The sequence below is a fragment of the Bufo gargarizans genome, chromosome 10 (genome assembly GCF_014858855.1).
Source record: "Bufo gargarizans isolate SCDJY-AF-19 chromosome 10, ASM1485885v1, whole genome shotgun sequence".
Taxonomy (NCBI): Eukaryota; Metazoa; Chordata; class Amphibia; order Anura; family Bufonidae; genus Bufo; species Bufo gargarizans.
In genome coordinates this window covers 52297294-52312435 of record NC_058089.1, presented here as the reverse complement: position 1 = coordinate 52312435, position 15142 = coordinate 52297294, and the positions used below count along the sequence as shown (strand labels likewise).

Here is a 15142-nt window from a genome sequence, read left to right as displayed (position 1 = left end):
CTACAGCTGTGTGAGAAGACAAGCTGTAGGGTCATGTCTATCTCGTGAAGTACCGTGCCGCCTTCATATGGTACATAATTTGATGGGCTGATGGTCTTATACCCTAAAAAAAAAGAAAAGACTTTTCTTCAAACGCTAAAAGGGTTGTCCGTGTCAATCAGTAAGTAGAGTGAGGGTCCAACCTCTAAACCAAAAAGTTGGAGACAACAAGGGGGATTAAATCTCCATTCATGGCTGGAGAGCATGCTTCTTGCCTCTCTGTAGAGGTAAAAAGGGTGGGTCAGAAACAGTCAAGAATGGGAATTTAGGATCGCTCATTCTCAGAGTTCGGACTCCCACCTTACTTTTATAATCTCTCTGGGAGAAAAGTCATAAATGTAAAAAATACAAGAAACTAGTGTAACTAATAACTGAAATCTTAATTTTGGTGCACATACTGCTGCAGATGGCATATAATTTATGATGAGGCGTGTGCCTTGTCATAAATTACACGTCTCCTCCGGCACAGCAGGCTCTATTAAAATGGGCCTAGCACACACCAGGCTTGATAAATCAGGACCAGAAGGTCTCATCATGGGACAATCCTAAAAGTGTTCAAAAAGATTGTCTCTTCCACACCTTCATACAAGTTTTAGATGGCAGGTGTATACAACTGTGCTCCAACTGACTTCCATCCAACATAACAGATGTTTGTGGTGGTGTATTAAATTATTCCATCATGGGGTTAACTATAGTCATAAAATGATGCTATTTTAAACGTTTGGTGATTCTACATTCTTTATGCCATCCTGAAAATCTTTTATCAACAGAGAGTTATGTAATAACGGAAGTTATGCTTTGAAGGGGTTGTCTCATCTGAGACATATGTGGCATATCGCTAGGATATGGCACCAATTTCCGATAGGTGCTAGTCCCACCTCTGAGAACGAGGTGAAGGAGAGCAAATCGCGCAAGCACGGTGTGCTGTCTATTCACTTCTATGGGAGCTCCAAAAATAGCCAAGCGCTGACTATTGCGATGACTATTTCTGTCAGTCCTTTAGTTGTGAATTGAGAGGTGGTTTGCTCAGCTATTTTCGGAACTCTGACAGAAGTGAATGAAGAGCATGCCGCATGTGTAGTGCACTGCCATTCACTTTGGGGGCCTGTTCTAGAGACCTGCAACTAACTGACACTTGTTGCATATCCTAGCGATATGCCACCAATGTCGCAGATGACCCAACCACTTTAAGCTTGTCCCTTTACCGGTTCTGGAAAATATTAATAGATAGCCATCCTTTAGACCGGATTACACAAGCTTTGTTTAGACAACTTTGACCGATTCCCTTTAGTCCAGTAACTCTTTATACAACCTGTAGAAGAATTCATTATCACTAAGTTTTTCTACACATAGTTTTAGTCTTTAGGCTGTGGTGACTTGTATATATAAGGATGAGTAGGTGGATGTCTAAACCATCATTGATGAAAATGATGTACTCGACATATTTAGGCAGTCTTTAAAACCAGTATTTGAAAGATTAGGTTCCTGATATGTTACTGTTTCACTATAAGTGAAAAGTAACCTATCAAAGCTCCTATTCTTGTTTTGTAATAGTATGTGGCGGTGTCAATGCCAAGACGTTTATTGGTTGCTAAAACATGACCTAAAAATCCAATTAATGTGCTAATTAGGTTGGGCAAGTCAGGAGCTTTGTGGCAAAAACGTTACCCAAATGTTGAATTTGTTAGTCACCTATCTAGGCTTCTAGACTTGACATGTTCATAACCATGCTCATCCAATGAAGTAGAAGTCACCCAAAAATTGTCCTTCCACAAGGATGACCGTTACAAAATTGAATTGGTAATTTTTAGATTTGATAATTCTTAGAATAATCCATAAAGATGTATTTTTAAAAATATTTGCTCAAAAAGTGATTGCCTTCCATATGGAGCCCTCGAGTTAGCAATATACTGTGTTTCTAACTTTGCAGTCTGGTTCCAAATAACATACCAGTCTAATTGGATTCCATAATATTGTTCATGGTGTTTAATGCAGTGGAAAATAGCTGCACTCGGCCTATGCTTTCGATCATCTCCGACCTGAACAAACGGGTATCAGTTATGCCAGGATAGATGTGACCATTTTGTCTGTGTGCCTAAACGCCTCATCTCATGGCTTTTCACTCCAACGGGTTTGGATACATTGAACTTCTGTCCTGTTGCTCTAGACAGAATCCCAACTTTTTGCCTTTTCTCCTACTTACCCGTTTATTTAGAAAATCTATGTAACAAGTCCTCAGATCAGACCCCAATGTGAATGACGCCAAATCAGACCTCATATCAGCCCCCAGTAGACCCCATTGATTCTCATAATAACCCCCAGCAGCCCCCATTGCCACATATCAGCCCTCAGTAGCCCCCATTGCCTCATATAAGTCCTCAGTATGCCTCCATTGCCTCTCATATTGGCCCCCAGCAGCACCCATTGCCTCATATCAGCCCTCAGTAGTCCCTATTGCCTCTCATATTGGCCCCCAGCAGCGCCCATTGCCTGTCATGTTAGCCCCCAGCAGCCCCTATTGTCTCAGATCAGCCCCTATTGCCTCATGTTTAATAAAATAAATAAGCCACTTGCCTCTCCTGCTTCTGGACGCCGCCGCTCCTCACCGCCCGCGCTCTTCTTCCTCCTGCTGTCGGCCGTGGGTACTTTCACACTAGCGTTTTTCTTTTCCGGCATAGAGTTCCGTCCTAGGGGCTCTATACCAGAAAAGAACTGATCAGTTTTATCCCCATGCATTCTGAATAAAGAGTAATCCGTTCAGGATGCATCAGGATGTCTTCAGTTCAGTAATTTTGACTGATCAGGCAAAAGAGAAAACCGTACCATGCTATGGTTTTATCTCCGGCGAAAAAAACTGAAGACTTGCCATTTTTTCCCAAAGGAATGTATTAGTGCCGGCATTCAAAATACCGGAATGGCGAATCCGTCCTTCCGGACTGCGCATGCGCAGACCGAAAAAAAGGTCAAGAAAGTAAATGCTGGATCCGTTTTGCCGGATGACACCGGAATGACTGATCAGGAAGTTTTAAGACTGATCATGATCCTGATCAGTCTTACTAATTGTTGGCATACGTTTTGCCGGATCAGGCGGGCAGCTCCGGCGACAGAACTGCTTGCCGGATCTCTCTGCTGCAAATGTGAAAGTAGCCCGTGCTGTGAACTGGCGCTCACAGCGTGAGGTCACAGAGCGCCCTCACGCTGTGCGCAGCAACTACACAGCCAACAGCCGAGAACCAGGAAGCGGTGAATACAGAGCCTTCACCGCTTCCTGGTCCTCCGGTACTAATGATCGCTTCCATGGGGCGAAAAATACAGTATTACTTTTTGTGAATGGCCTATAGGTATACAATGAAGATATATAGGAGCGAGAAGCATTTTGCCCTGGCTGTGCCTGCGGCGGCTCTTCGGCAGCAAGCGGTTTGATAAATATCATACTTGCCCAAGATGGCAGCTGCGAGATAGAATACATTATTTTGAGATAGCGCGTTTATTTTATTCTGACAAGCAAAATTACAGCAGACAAAACTTGAGTCCTACAGCACACAATAATTAATGAAATTGCAATGGCTATCTTTTCTTAAAACTGTCACTTCTGCTAGTACATTGTGTTACATAGACAATGAAAGGATTGGTTATTTAGCGAAAAAAAAGCCAAGAAAACAATAAACTTACTGTATTTTAAAACTGATCTTCAATTACTTAAAAAAATAATGTGCATAATTTAAGAGCAATTCAGCATTTTTTTTTATTTTATTTTTTTAGGGAGTTTGCTTGTTATGCACTTCTGTAAATTTTCTTGACCGTACTACTGGAGAGTTCTGCGTCAGCTGCTACAATGGATTTCTGATATATGGAAATGTAGAATATAACAACTAATAACTTCAAAAATATGTTTATGCCCTTTTTAAATGATGCAAAATGGAGGATTACTTTTCTTGATTTTTCATTGCTTTTAAAGGGGTTCTCCGGGATTTAAATATTGATGACCTGTCCTCAGGATGAGATCTCCCGACACCCTTGCCGATCAGCTGTTTGAGGAAGTGCCGAGGCATCCTCCCAACTTACCAAGGACATTGCTGTCCATTTGATATCCGCTGCGCTTGGTATCACAGCTCAGCCCCATTCACCTGAATGAGACTAAGCTGCGTCTAGGGCATGTGACCGATGAAAGTGACCTCGCATGGCCTAGGAAGACGCCTAAGCCCTCGAGGTGTGCTACTGCCTGTTTGTACAGCTGAGGATGGCCATCACTATGTAAATCCCAGAAAACACCTTTTACGCCCTATAGGACTTCTTTGGGTTTTCACTATTCTTATATATGGTCTGGTACCACTTTGTTAGTAGTGCTGATCTGCTGACAGAGGCAGGAAGAATTGTTCCTATATATGGTCTAATCATACAACTGTTTTACATGTGGGACTAGCTCAGCAGCTCTCCACTCTTGCCGGGCTATACACCCAGCTCTGTGATATTGACATGCCCCAATAGGAAATACAGAGAGACAACAACACAAAAACTAAACTTCATTTTTTTAGTTTGTTGACCAAAAGTGTCATCTTTAGTTATGTAAGGCAAAGTGAACTGAGCTATTAGGACCTTTTAAAGGGATGTTTCATAAGGTTATCTGCTGTTCATATGTCCTGTTAGGACAAATGGACATCACTCTCCACCCCCTTTGTGAACCAGAATGTGACCCCATGTTGTAGGGTCCATGTCAGTGGTGCAAATTGACAGAAGGCAGGGCTAACACAAGTAGGTGAGGCCAACAGTACCATATTGTGGCTCAAAATACCACCCTAGAAAAGCCAAATATCTCAGTGCAACACAATAAGCTTACTCAACAGCATCAAAAACCACAGTGCAGCACAAAATAGTGCCCCAGCAGGACAAAATACCTCCTTAGAAGCTGCCCCTTAGTGGTGGCTAGTACCAGCTGCCACGTTCTGTTCTCCTACTCCAATTGCCTCAGTATGGCAATACAGTTGAATTCAGGAATCAGGAGGGCACCTGTGGTTGCCAGCCCAGGACACAACTACTTGATGCCCTCAACATTCATTAACTCTGGCAGAAACAGATTATTAAGGAGGGCTCAGGTGGCCTCCTGGGCATCGGCCCACCGGGAAATTTCCCCGTAGAGTCTATGGCCAATCCGCCCCTGGTGGGCTGGTTCGCCCATGCTAGTCTTCTATTCACTTGGAAAAATCATATGTCTGAGAAATACTTCTAGTGATAACACTTGGTAGATGGAGTGCCATAAGTCATACCTATATCAATCAGCCCTTGGTCTACTGTTTAATGCATAAATCCTTAGTCATTAGCAGTTTTCATAGCTGATATTTATCGGAACCCTTTATCCCACGGGTAGTTTGCCCATGCACTTCATAGTTTTCCATTCATTTGGGAGATCATATGGCCGAGCAGTACTTCCCCCAGGGATAACCATTGATAGAAGGGGTGCCATAAGTCATAGCTGTATCAATCAGCTGATCCCTTGGTCTACCATTAAATATGTAAAGCTTTGGTCATTAGAAGTTTTCATTGCTGGTATTTTTCTAAACCCTTTATCCTGAAGCCGGTTTGCCCATGCACTTCATAGTTATCCATTCACTTGGGAGATCATACGGCCGAGCAATACCCCCCACAGTGGTAACACTTGATAGACGGCATGCCATAAGTCATATCTGTATTAATCAGCTGATCCTTTGGTCTGACCTTTAGGAAATAAAGCCTTAGTCATTAGCAGTCATCATATCTGAACCCTTTATCCTGAGATACAGGGGTGCATCTAGCCTTTCTGCTGCCTGAGGCGAAAACTGAAATGGCGCCCCCCACCCAATGCCAATGTCTTAACCTAACCCCTTTGCCACAATGAAAGCGCTCATTCGCCATGGCCCTTCCGTTGCCCCTACCTGGTGCTGCCTGAGGCAGTCGCCTCACCTGGCCTCATTGGTGGTGCACCCCTGCTGAGATACAACAGTCTAACCGGCTACATAGTATGAACCGTCAGGGAACATGAACATTCTAGCAATTTTGATCCCTAATACAAATTGCTATGCTTGGATGCATATTCCTTCTATGTATGAATATGTATTTGGTGACTTAAATGCAATGGAACCAAACTGAACCAATACAACCACGTCAAGAAGTCTTACCCCAACATTCCTACCTCTTCTAACGGCCCTATTAAGACAGTAAAGACATTCCACCACTGCCCGAGTGTCAAAGAGTTAATCCTTGCAAATACTAATAACCGCTTTTCCTGCAGGTAAGCTATAAAGTTGTACTGCATGCTGGCTGTTTAATTTCTGGTTGAAGAAGCACAGCAGTTTTTTTAGTTCATTATCTTTTGAAAAAACAGTAACAAGATAATACAGCTGCCTCTGATTAAGATGTAAATTCTTTCTAATTAGAATGTAAATTCTTACATTTAAATGAAGACATCAGTTGTCAGGATGCCATATGATATCTTATTTCACCTTGGCTGAATAGAGCTCTCAATGCCCGTCTATGGCACTAAAACATTTTTGTGGAGCCTTTGTTGTGTGATTCTTGTAATATTCCCCCTTCATGTTGCCTTTTCACTTGTCTTTTGTTTGTTTTTCCCCTTGCATCTGATATTGTTGTGCCTTGGGATTCCGCGGAAGTTTGGAATGAAAATTGAGTTCAGTCGGTGCCAGTATCCTCTTCTGCCTCAATTACTTTTGCGGAATTTTTTCTCAATGTAAATCAAAGGGGGCTGCATAAAGTAGCGCGTGTATTCGAAATAATTAATTTTCCATAAAGTGATGGATCAAGTCCAATCAACCTTCCTGAAATCCAAATAATAGAAAAGAGAATTAGAAATTAATTAACATTTCCTGTCATTAATAGTTTATTGTGGGTTGTTTTTATTCTGCCACAGTGTATTTTTAATAAGTTTTAGAAAATGGTTTCTTGATTTATTTTTTTATTGTTATTATTGTGGAATTCTATAAGAAACCTTTGACCACAATTATACTGTGGTGAAAATATGCTAATATAAATTTTGGCAAAATAAAGAATTTACTGCGCCGATGTAACTGTGCTATTTTTTCCATGTTGTAAAAGTAAGACGACGTGCAAGTTAGGACTATGTAAAGATTGAAAAGGTAAAAACAAACCAAATCGTAAATCTTAAGCTTCTGATTTACTAATGGTGTAAATCAAATTGGTGTGTATGCAGATCAGGAAGCACCAATGCCACTTTCTGCTCCAGTCCTAGCGATTAAGTGATCACTGGAGGCCGGGTGTCTGCACAAGCTGCTGGGCAGGGGCGGATTGGCCATCGACCCTGTAGGGAAATTTCCTAGTGGGCAGATACCCAGGGGGCTGCCAGACATCTACAGTGGATATAAAAGTCTACACACCCCTGTTAAAATGTCAGGTTTCTGTGATGTAAAAAAATGAGACAAAGATAAATCATTTCAGAACTTTTTCCACCTTTAATGTTACCCATAAACTGTACAACTCAGTTGAAAAACAAACTGAAATCTTTTAGGTAGAGGGAAGAAAAAATTTTTTTATATCCACTGTAAATCCATCATCCATCAGCATCCACCATCAGATTGGGCAGTGTAATGCCACCCTTAGGAAACTGGGTTATATAACCTGTGGGCTAATTGGATAGATTGTTTGGGGTGTGCTCCATAAATACTGTTCAAGAGATGGGATCATGATGAATTATGGAAAGAAAACAAGCCAGCAGAGGCAGGGTGATGGCAATGTTCTGCTGGGAACGTTTTGGTCCTGGCATTCATGTGGGTGCTATTTTGATATGTACCACCTACCTAATCATTGTTACAGTCCAACTACACCCCTCATGGCAACCATATTCCCTTATAGCAGTGACCTCTTTCAGCAGGATAATGAGCCCTGCCACACTACAAAAATTCTTTGGAATATGAAAGAGTTCAAGGTGGTGTTTTGGCCTCTAAATTTTTAACCTGATTGATCATCTGTGGAACCTAGACAATATTAAGTGATTTTATTGTTATGCCTAACAAGGGCGGTTGCAATGAGAACAGAACTTTCCTCTTACTAATCACCCTGCCACTTTAGATGGCAGAGATAATGGCACAATGTGAGTCTCATGGCAGGCACTCTCTTTAACACCTCTTCTTGGCAAGCCACAAGTTCCCTAAGGACATTTGTTGATTAAAACAAGAGGAGAACATTTCACATACCTTGGATAACAGGTTGGGTAATCTTCAAAAAGCAACAACTGTATGCCTTGGGGCCTTCAGAATTAAATGAACATTGGTTTTGGTTGACATTGCAATAAGGGCTTAGTTGAAATTGTGATAGGTTGTGTTCCATAAGCCTCTATATAATTGTTAAAGAGTGATGTAAGTACACCACTTGGATTTACAACAATTTGGAAATCATGTGGATGTTACCAAGAGAGATGAACTAGAGCAGATGAAAGATTATGAAAAATGGAGGAGGAAGAGGTTGTAATGCTTTATTTTTGGGCATTATGTAGTCTCTCTGACTGGTATACACTTTTCACTATAACTTAATTTTTTTTATCCCCAGAAAAGTATCAGGATCAAGTGATGACTGCACAAGAGTAGCAACTAGGAGGTCTAATCAGAAGACCAATAAAAGTTAGCTATCACAACAGTAGGGTTGTTATAGTGGACATGATGAATTGTCCACTACCTTCCTTTCCCTTAAAGAGAGTATATCTTTCAAAAATCTAATATTAACCCAGAAATTCTACCACCTTACTGGCACATAGACATCAGTTGAAGCCAGCACAGAAAGTAGCTAAGAAAGAGCACCCCCATTTCAGGGCATTCAGCAGTGTCTGTGTTACATGGTCACCTATTAGCTTGCATAGCATTTTCCCCGAGAAATATCAGCAGGGCAACCTCTTTCTAAAAATATACAGTATTGGTGTTGAGAGACCAATATCATGCAGTTGAAACCACCATATAGGAAGCCAGCATAGAAAGCTGCTAAGAAAGAACATCTCAATTTCTAGTCTGCGTTACATCGTAAATTCTCTATACACCACCACAATGGATTTGAAATTAAACGAACAAGATGTACTTTAACTGCAGAATGTCAGCTTTAATTTGAGGGTAGTCACATCCAAATCAGGTGAACGGTGTAGGAATTACAACAGTTTGCATATGTGCCTCCCACTTGTTAAGGAACCAAAAGTAATGGGACAGAATAATAATCATAAATCAAACTTTCACTTTTTAATACTTGGTTGCAAATCCTTTGCAGTCAATTACAGCCTGAAGTCTGGAACGCATAGACATCACCAGACGCTGGGTTTCATCCCTGGTAATGCTCTGCCAGGCCTCTACTGCAACTGTCTTCAGTTCCTGCTTGCTCTTGGGGCATTTTCCCTTCAGTTTTGTCTTCGGCAAGTGAAATGCATGCTCAATCGGATTCAGGTCAGGTGATTGACTTGGCCATTGAATAACATTCCACTTCTTTTCCTTAAAAAACTCTTTGGTTGCTTTTGCAATATGCTTTGGGTCATTGTCTATCTGCACTGTGAAGCGCCATCCAAAGAGTTCTGAAGCATTTGGCTGAATATGAGCAGATAATATTGCCCGAAACACTTCAGAATTTATCCTGCTGCTTTTGTCAGCAGTCACATCATCAATAAATACAAGAGAACCGGTTCCATTGGCAGCCATACATGCCCATGCCATGACACTACCACCACCATGCTTCACTGATGAGGTGGTATGCTTCGGATCATGAGAAGTTCCTTTCCTTCTCCATACTCTTCTTTTCCCATCACTCTGGTACAAGTTGATCTTGGTCTCATCTGTCCATAGGATGTTGTTCCAGAACTGTGAAGACTTTTTTAGATGTCGTTTGGCAAACTCTTATCTGGCCTTTCTGTTTTTGAGGCTCACTAATGGTTTACATCTTGTGGTGAACCCTCTGTATTTACTCTGGTGAAGTCTTCTCTTGATTGTTGACTTTGACAAACATACACCTACCTCCTGGAGAGTGTTCTTGATCTGGCCAACTGTTGTGAAGGGTGTTTTCTTCACCAGGGAAAGAATTCTTCGGTCATCCACCACAGTTGTTTTCCATGGTCTTCCAGGTCTTTTGGTGTTGCTGAGCTCACCGTTCTCACAAACAGTTCCAAACAGTTGTTTTGGCCATGCCTAATGTTTTTGCTATCTCTCTGATGGGTTTGTTTTGTTTTTTCAGCCTAATGATGGCTTGCTTCACTGATAGTGACAGCTCTTTGGATCTCATCTTGAGAGTTGACAGCAACAGATTCCAAATGCAAATAGCACACTTGAAATGAACTCTGGACCTTTTATCTGCTCATTGTAATTGGGATAATGAGGGAATAACACACACCTGGCCATGGAACAGCTGAGAAGACAATTGTCCCATTACTTTTGGTTCCTTAACAAGTGGGAGGCACATATGCAAACTGTTGTAATTCCTGCACCGTTCACCTGATTTGGATGTAAATACCAAATTAAAGCTGATAGTCTGCAGTTAAAGCACATCTTGTTTGTTTCATTTCAAATCCATTGTGGTGGTGTATAGAGCCACAAATAATACAATTGTGTCGATGTCCCAATATTTATGGACCTGACTGTATATGAGTAGCAGTTTCTCCAAGAAATATCAGCAGGGCAACCTCCTTCTAAAAATGTATTGGTGTGGAGACAACCCCTTTAAAAGAGATTTTCCACCTAGACGTTGGTATTTCTGAAACTGCCATAACTTGAATGGAGCGAGCTACCTCTTTATTAATTGTCCATCCAGACATGACTGCCTCCAGCCACTTCACTTGACATTATGGAGGGGTCTCAGAGATGGATGCCTCCCATATCATAAATGCATAGTATATTCTGTGGTTGTGCATTTTAAATTGGCTAGTTGAACATGTAAAGCCTTGCATCTGTAGCTTTGGTCTATGTGGACCTCTTGGAATACTTCATTAACTACTTTGTCATCAGCCTGCAATGTCTACATCTTGAATCTTCTTACAGATTTCCATCCTCTCATTTCAGCCAGAAGCGGTGGTAAATTTTGGCACGTGTGTAATACGATTTAAAATTTGACATGGAGGTAAAGCATGACTTCCTTGTGGTGTACATGCATGATATTGTGTAAAGGTGTCAATGTCAAGTACTTGTAAATCCTTGAAGATTAATTGAAGCATGCTTGGACAAGCTAAGAGAAGGCGGGTGTTTTCCTCGTTGCCTTGAATGTTGTTGTCCTCCCAGTTGCCCAGCTGCTCAGCTGCGTTAAGTGTTCTAAGAGTTTTGTCTGCTGTTCACCAATTTAGCTCAAGTGATGATCTTTGCACTCTTAGGTTCAGTCTCTACTCACTTTTTTGTGGTCACAAAGAACCATGTGAAGTGGAAGCTTTCTCCGCTCTCCACCGCATTCTGCTGGCTTCTACATCCATGACATCATACCATATTTTGTTTATCCTCACTGCTTGCCAAGAAAGCATATGTGTTTGCTTTCACAGAAAATTAAATGTTTGTGAAATGAGTGGTAGAATATTCCTGTCCGTGTTGATAATTGTCTTTAATGCTTCAACATATTTTTTTTTTTTACCATATTGTGTTGGTGGCAGAATGCTTAATTTATACTGTACAAAAGTGTAAAAAAAATAACAACTTGGGTGCTGAGGGACTGTCTAAATTAGAAACTGCACAGATTTAATGAATCACAACAGAGCATATGGAAACCGAATGGGCAAAGTCTTTACGATCACAGCTTTCACAAGGTGATTAATCAAGTAGAAAATTTACTTTTGTTCTTTTCTTTCCATCATCTTCAACTTTTGCTCCTTGTGGATTTAAGAAAGGTTTTGAATATTATTTTATTGCTCATTATGCAAATTGATTAACATAAATAAGAAAAATATCACATGGGTAAGGCTACTTTCACACCTGCGCTAAAGTCATAATCAATGGGGTCAGGTGGTGAACTGCAGTATTCAGCTTGGCTATATACGGTAAACTTCGGCAGGTTGTTCCTCTGCCGGGAAAGGCTACTGGATAGCTTTAGCGCAGGTGTGAAACTAGCCTAAGCTTGTATTTGTTGTATTTTGTTACATGAATGGTATCTTATAGACTGTTGCAGGGTGGATCTGAAGTCACATGCACTTTGAGGGACTCTTTTGTGTAGGTTATGATTACCCAATGCTACAGCCATCAGTTTCTAGATTTCAGTCATATGTCTTCTTTCATAGAAAAGATCATAGATCAGATCTTCCCAATAGACTTTAGCAGAGTCAGTCTCTGACAGATGATATTGACCGAAGAAAAGATAGCTACATTCAAGTGGCTGCTGATTGGGTGCTCAAATTTGCAGGACCAAGGTGAAGAGGGCTTTGGGGACATTAAGTCTGGATTATTTACAGGGACACTTTAGTAGCAGTAACAACTGTGTGACCCTATGATGTGATTATCTTATGGTCATTGCCATGTGGCTTGAAGAATTATTTTGGTAATTACCCACAGTAGGTACACTGGTATTTGCCATTCCATGTGGATGCTGTTAGTCTACTTGCACTGCTCTATGGGTTACCTTGCAAGGTGACCCAACGGGTACCAGTGGGACCCTAGTCTTAAACCAGTCTGTTTGAGCAACGTCAGTGTTGATGTCACAAGAGCTGGCAACTTGGAGTCAGATTGAGGTGGCTATGGGTATAATTGATGTAGTTAGGATCACACTTTTATCTGAAAAAAATGTGAACAGGGCCAAAAGGGCCCCTTCATCAGGTTCAGGAATCAGTGAAGTACTACTGAATATCACCGTTCAATGGTGACTTTTGAGGCTCAGCAGTCATATGCTGTACCTGCACACATCACCCTTGGGGCCATTGATTGGCCAGCAGTGGTGATGTGCAGAGAGTCAGTACTTCACACTTCCTCTCCAGGAGGAAATGGTAAGGGGTGAGTACAAAGATGCACCTCAGGAACTAGGAATAGTTTTTCCCACGCACCTTGGACACCTTTAGACACCCAGTGTAGAAATATCACTCTATACCATTACTAATTTTGAGGAGGGTCCATGTATGAATATTCTACATTCTCACTAAAGTTGTTGTTATTGGACCCATGACATTCTTCCTGTCCTGTGAGAGAACTTCAGGTGTCTAATGCTTGAGGTCTAAACTAGAGCTCTGATAGGACTTCCAAACTTCAAACAAATTCTATGCCTTAAACTTTTATCATCTTGCATAGGCTTATACATAGTTCAGACAAATACTGTTTTTAGACATTTTATATTTATCAGTAGCTCCTACCAGCTAAATCCAATAGCTATACGGCATGCTTCATGATTCCCCAATGTTTGATGCTGTAGGTACAGAGTTCAACCAGGTTGGGTTTTCCTATTTTCACAACATTTTAATTATTCCATTTTAATTATGGAATATCTGTGACCAGCTTGACTTCATGGTGTCAGGACAGGTGGGGACATCACCAAGATTCCATGTGATGACTTCACACATTTTATATTAAGCGGTGGGCTAGTCATATGGTAGGTCCCTTCTTCTCTCAGTTTACTATTTGATCTTTACAAATGAGACTATGTTAATAAAGCCAATATACTCCAGTTAGGACTTCTGTGAATGGAATGGTATTGGGAGACACAACACTAATGGTGTCATTAGCTAGGATTGAATTGAGTAAAGACAGTGTTGGTTGCAGAATCAGAAGACCCAGCGCATAGCTGTCTGCTTTCTTGTGATATTTGCTGTATCTGAACTAGTTTTATTTATTCCTGGATGGAGCTGTCAGCCGCTATGGTCTTCATAGTACAGTCATGCATATTCATAGTTAATAACATGTTATGTGACATACTGTCACAATCTGAGTCTGAGGGGTCTTTTCAAGAGGAATTCCTGGTAGGTGGGCACTTTGCTGAGTAGATGAAGGGTTTTGAAAATGGCTTTATTTTTAGCATGAATTTATGTACATACCAATACCTGCCCCCTATAGTTCTATTCCCTTTAATTGCACCAATTATATATCCCATTGTGTCAACCCCCACCACTCCACACCTCTCTGGATGTGATTCTGGGGATCAGACAAAATTCCTGTTGTTCTTGATAACGCAACCCCAATTCTGTGCTGAAATGAATCCTTTTCTTTTGCATGTGAAATGCTTGCTGGGATAAGAGATCAATGACATACTGTACATGCAAATTGTTAAAGAGGTTCTCCAGGATTTACATATTGATGACCTATCCTCATCAATATGAGTTCCACGAGGGTCCAACTCCCAGCACCCCGCCTATTAACTGTATGAAGAGGCTGAGGTGCTTAGTGAGCGCTTACGCCTCTTCCTAGGCCATGTGACGTCACGCTCATCAGTCACATGACCTAGGCGAACCTCAAGTCAATGAGGCTCAGCTGTAATACCAAGCACAGCCACTACACTATACATGGAGCTGTGCTTGGTAAGCCAGAGTGTTGCGGCCTCTTCAATTAGCTGATTGTGGGGGTGACGGGAGTCTGTTTTCCTCTACGTAGCGGTGCTCCTGACCACCTGCTATGCAGGGAACTGCCCCATTCAAGTGAATTAACTCAACCACAGTATCTTGTACAGCTCCGTGATCTGTAACGCCGCTTTGATGAAGGGGACAGAGTTTTACACCAGCCATGCAGTCCCTTATTCTCAGGATCAGTGTAGAGTCCAGAGTTCAGACCCCACTGGTCATACATTGATGGCACTTGGGCTGGTATGTGGACATGCATGTACTATATATCTTATCACAGTCCCATCCAGCAGCAGTAGTCCCAAGATTATCCCTGACAACTGAATTGTGAGATTGATCGCAAACTTAGAGTCCTTGTAGAGTTCCTGGATCTCTGATTGCCAGTGATCAGCTGTTATCTCTGGGAAGCAACTTCTGGTCATACATTTCCTCTGCAGAAGCCACTGAACGGGAAATGTCCACTAGAGTGGCAACCCAAGTGGTGGACCACCTTCCATAACATCCTTTTGAGACAACCCCTCTTATTAACTGTCCTCTGGTTTTATTATTGCTCTTATCTCTCATTTACATTGGGTTTAGAAATATTTGGGCTATATTTTTTTCCATTTCTGCTTTTTATTTGTG

General features: G+C 41.5%; 1 protein-coding gene across 3 annotated transcripts in view; it reads left to right on the top strand.

Moving 5' to 3' along the window:
- The window catches only part of ELP4 (elongator acetyltransferase complex subunit 4), a 242131-nt gene that overhangs the window by 194551 nt on the left and 32438 nt on the right, over positions 1 to 15142 (top strand). Inside the window, exon 10 of one of the 3 annotated variants that reach the window (XM_044270250.1) lies at positions 11067 to 11124. The exons of the other annotated variants lie outside the window; for them this stretch is intronic. Within the exon in view, the coding sequence (XP_044126185.1) occupies positions 11067 to 11117 (51 nt within the window). The 3' untranslated portion in view covers positions 11118 to 11124. The remainder of the gene's footprint in view (positions 1 to 11066; positions 11125 to 15142) is intronic. 3 annotated transcript variants of the gene reach the window in all.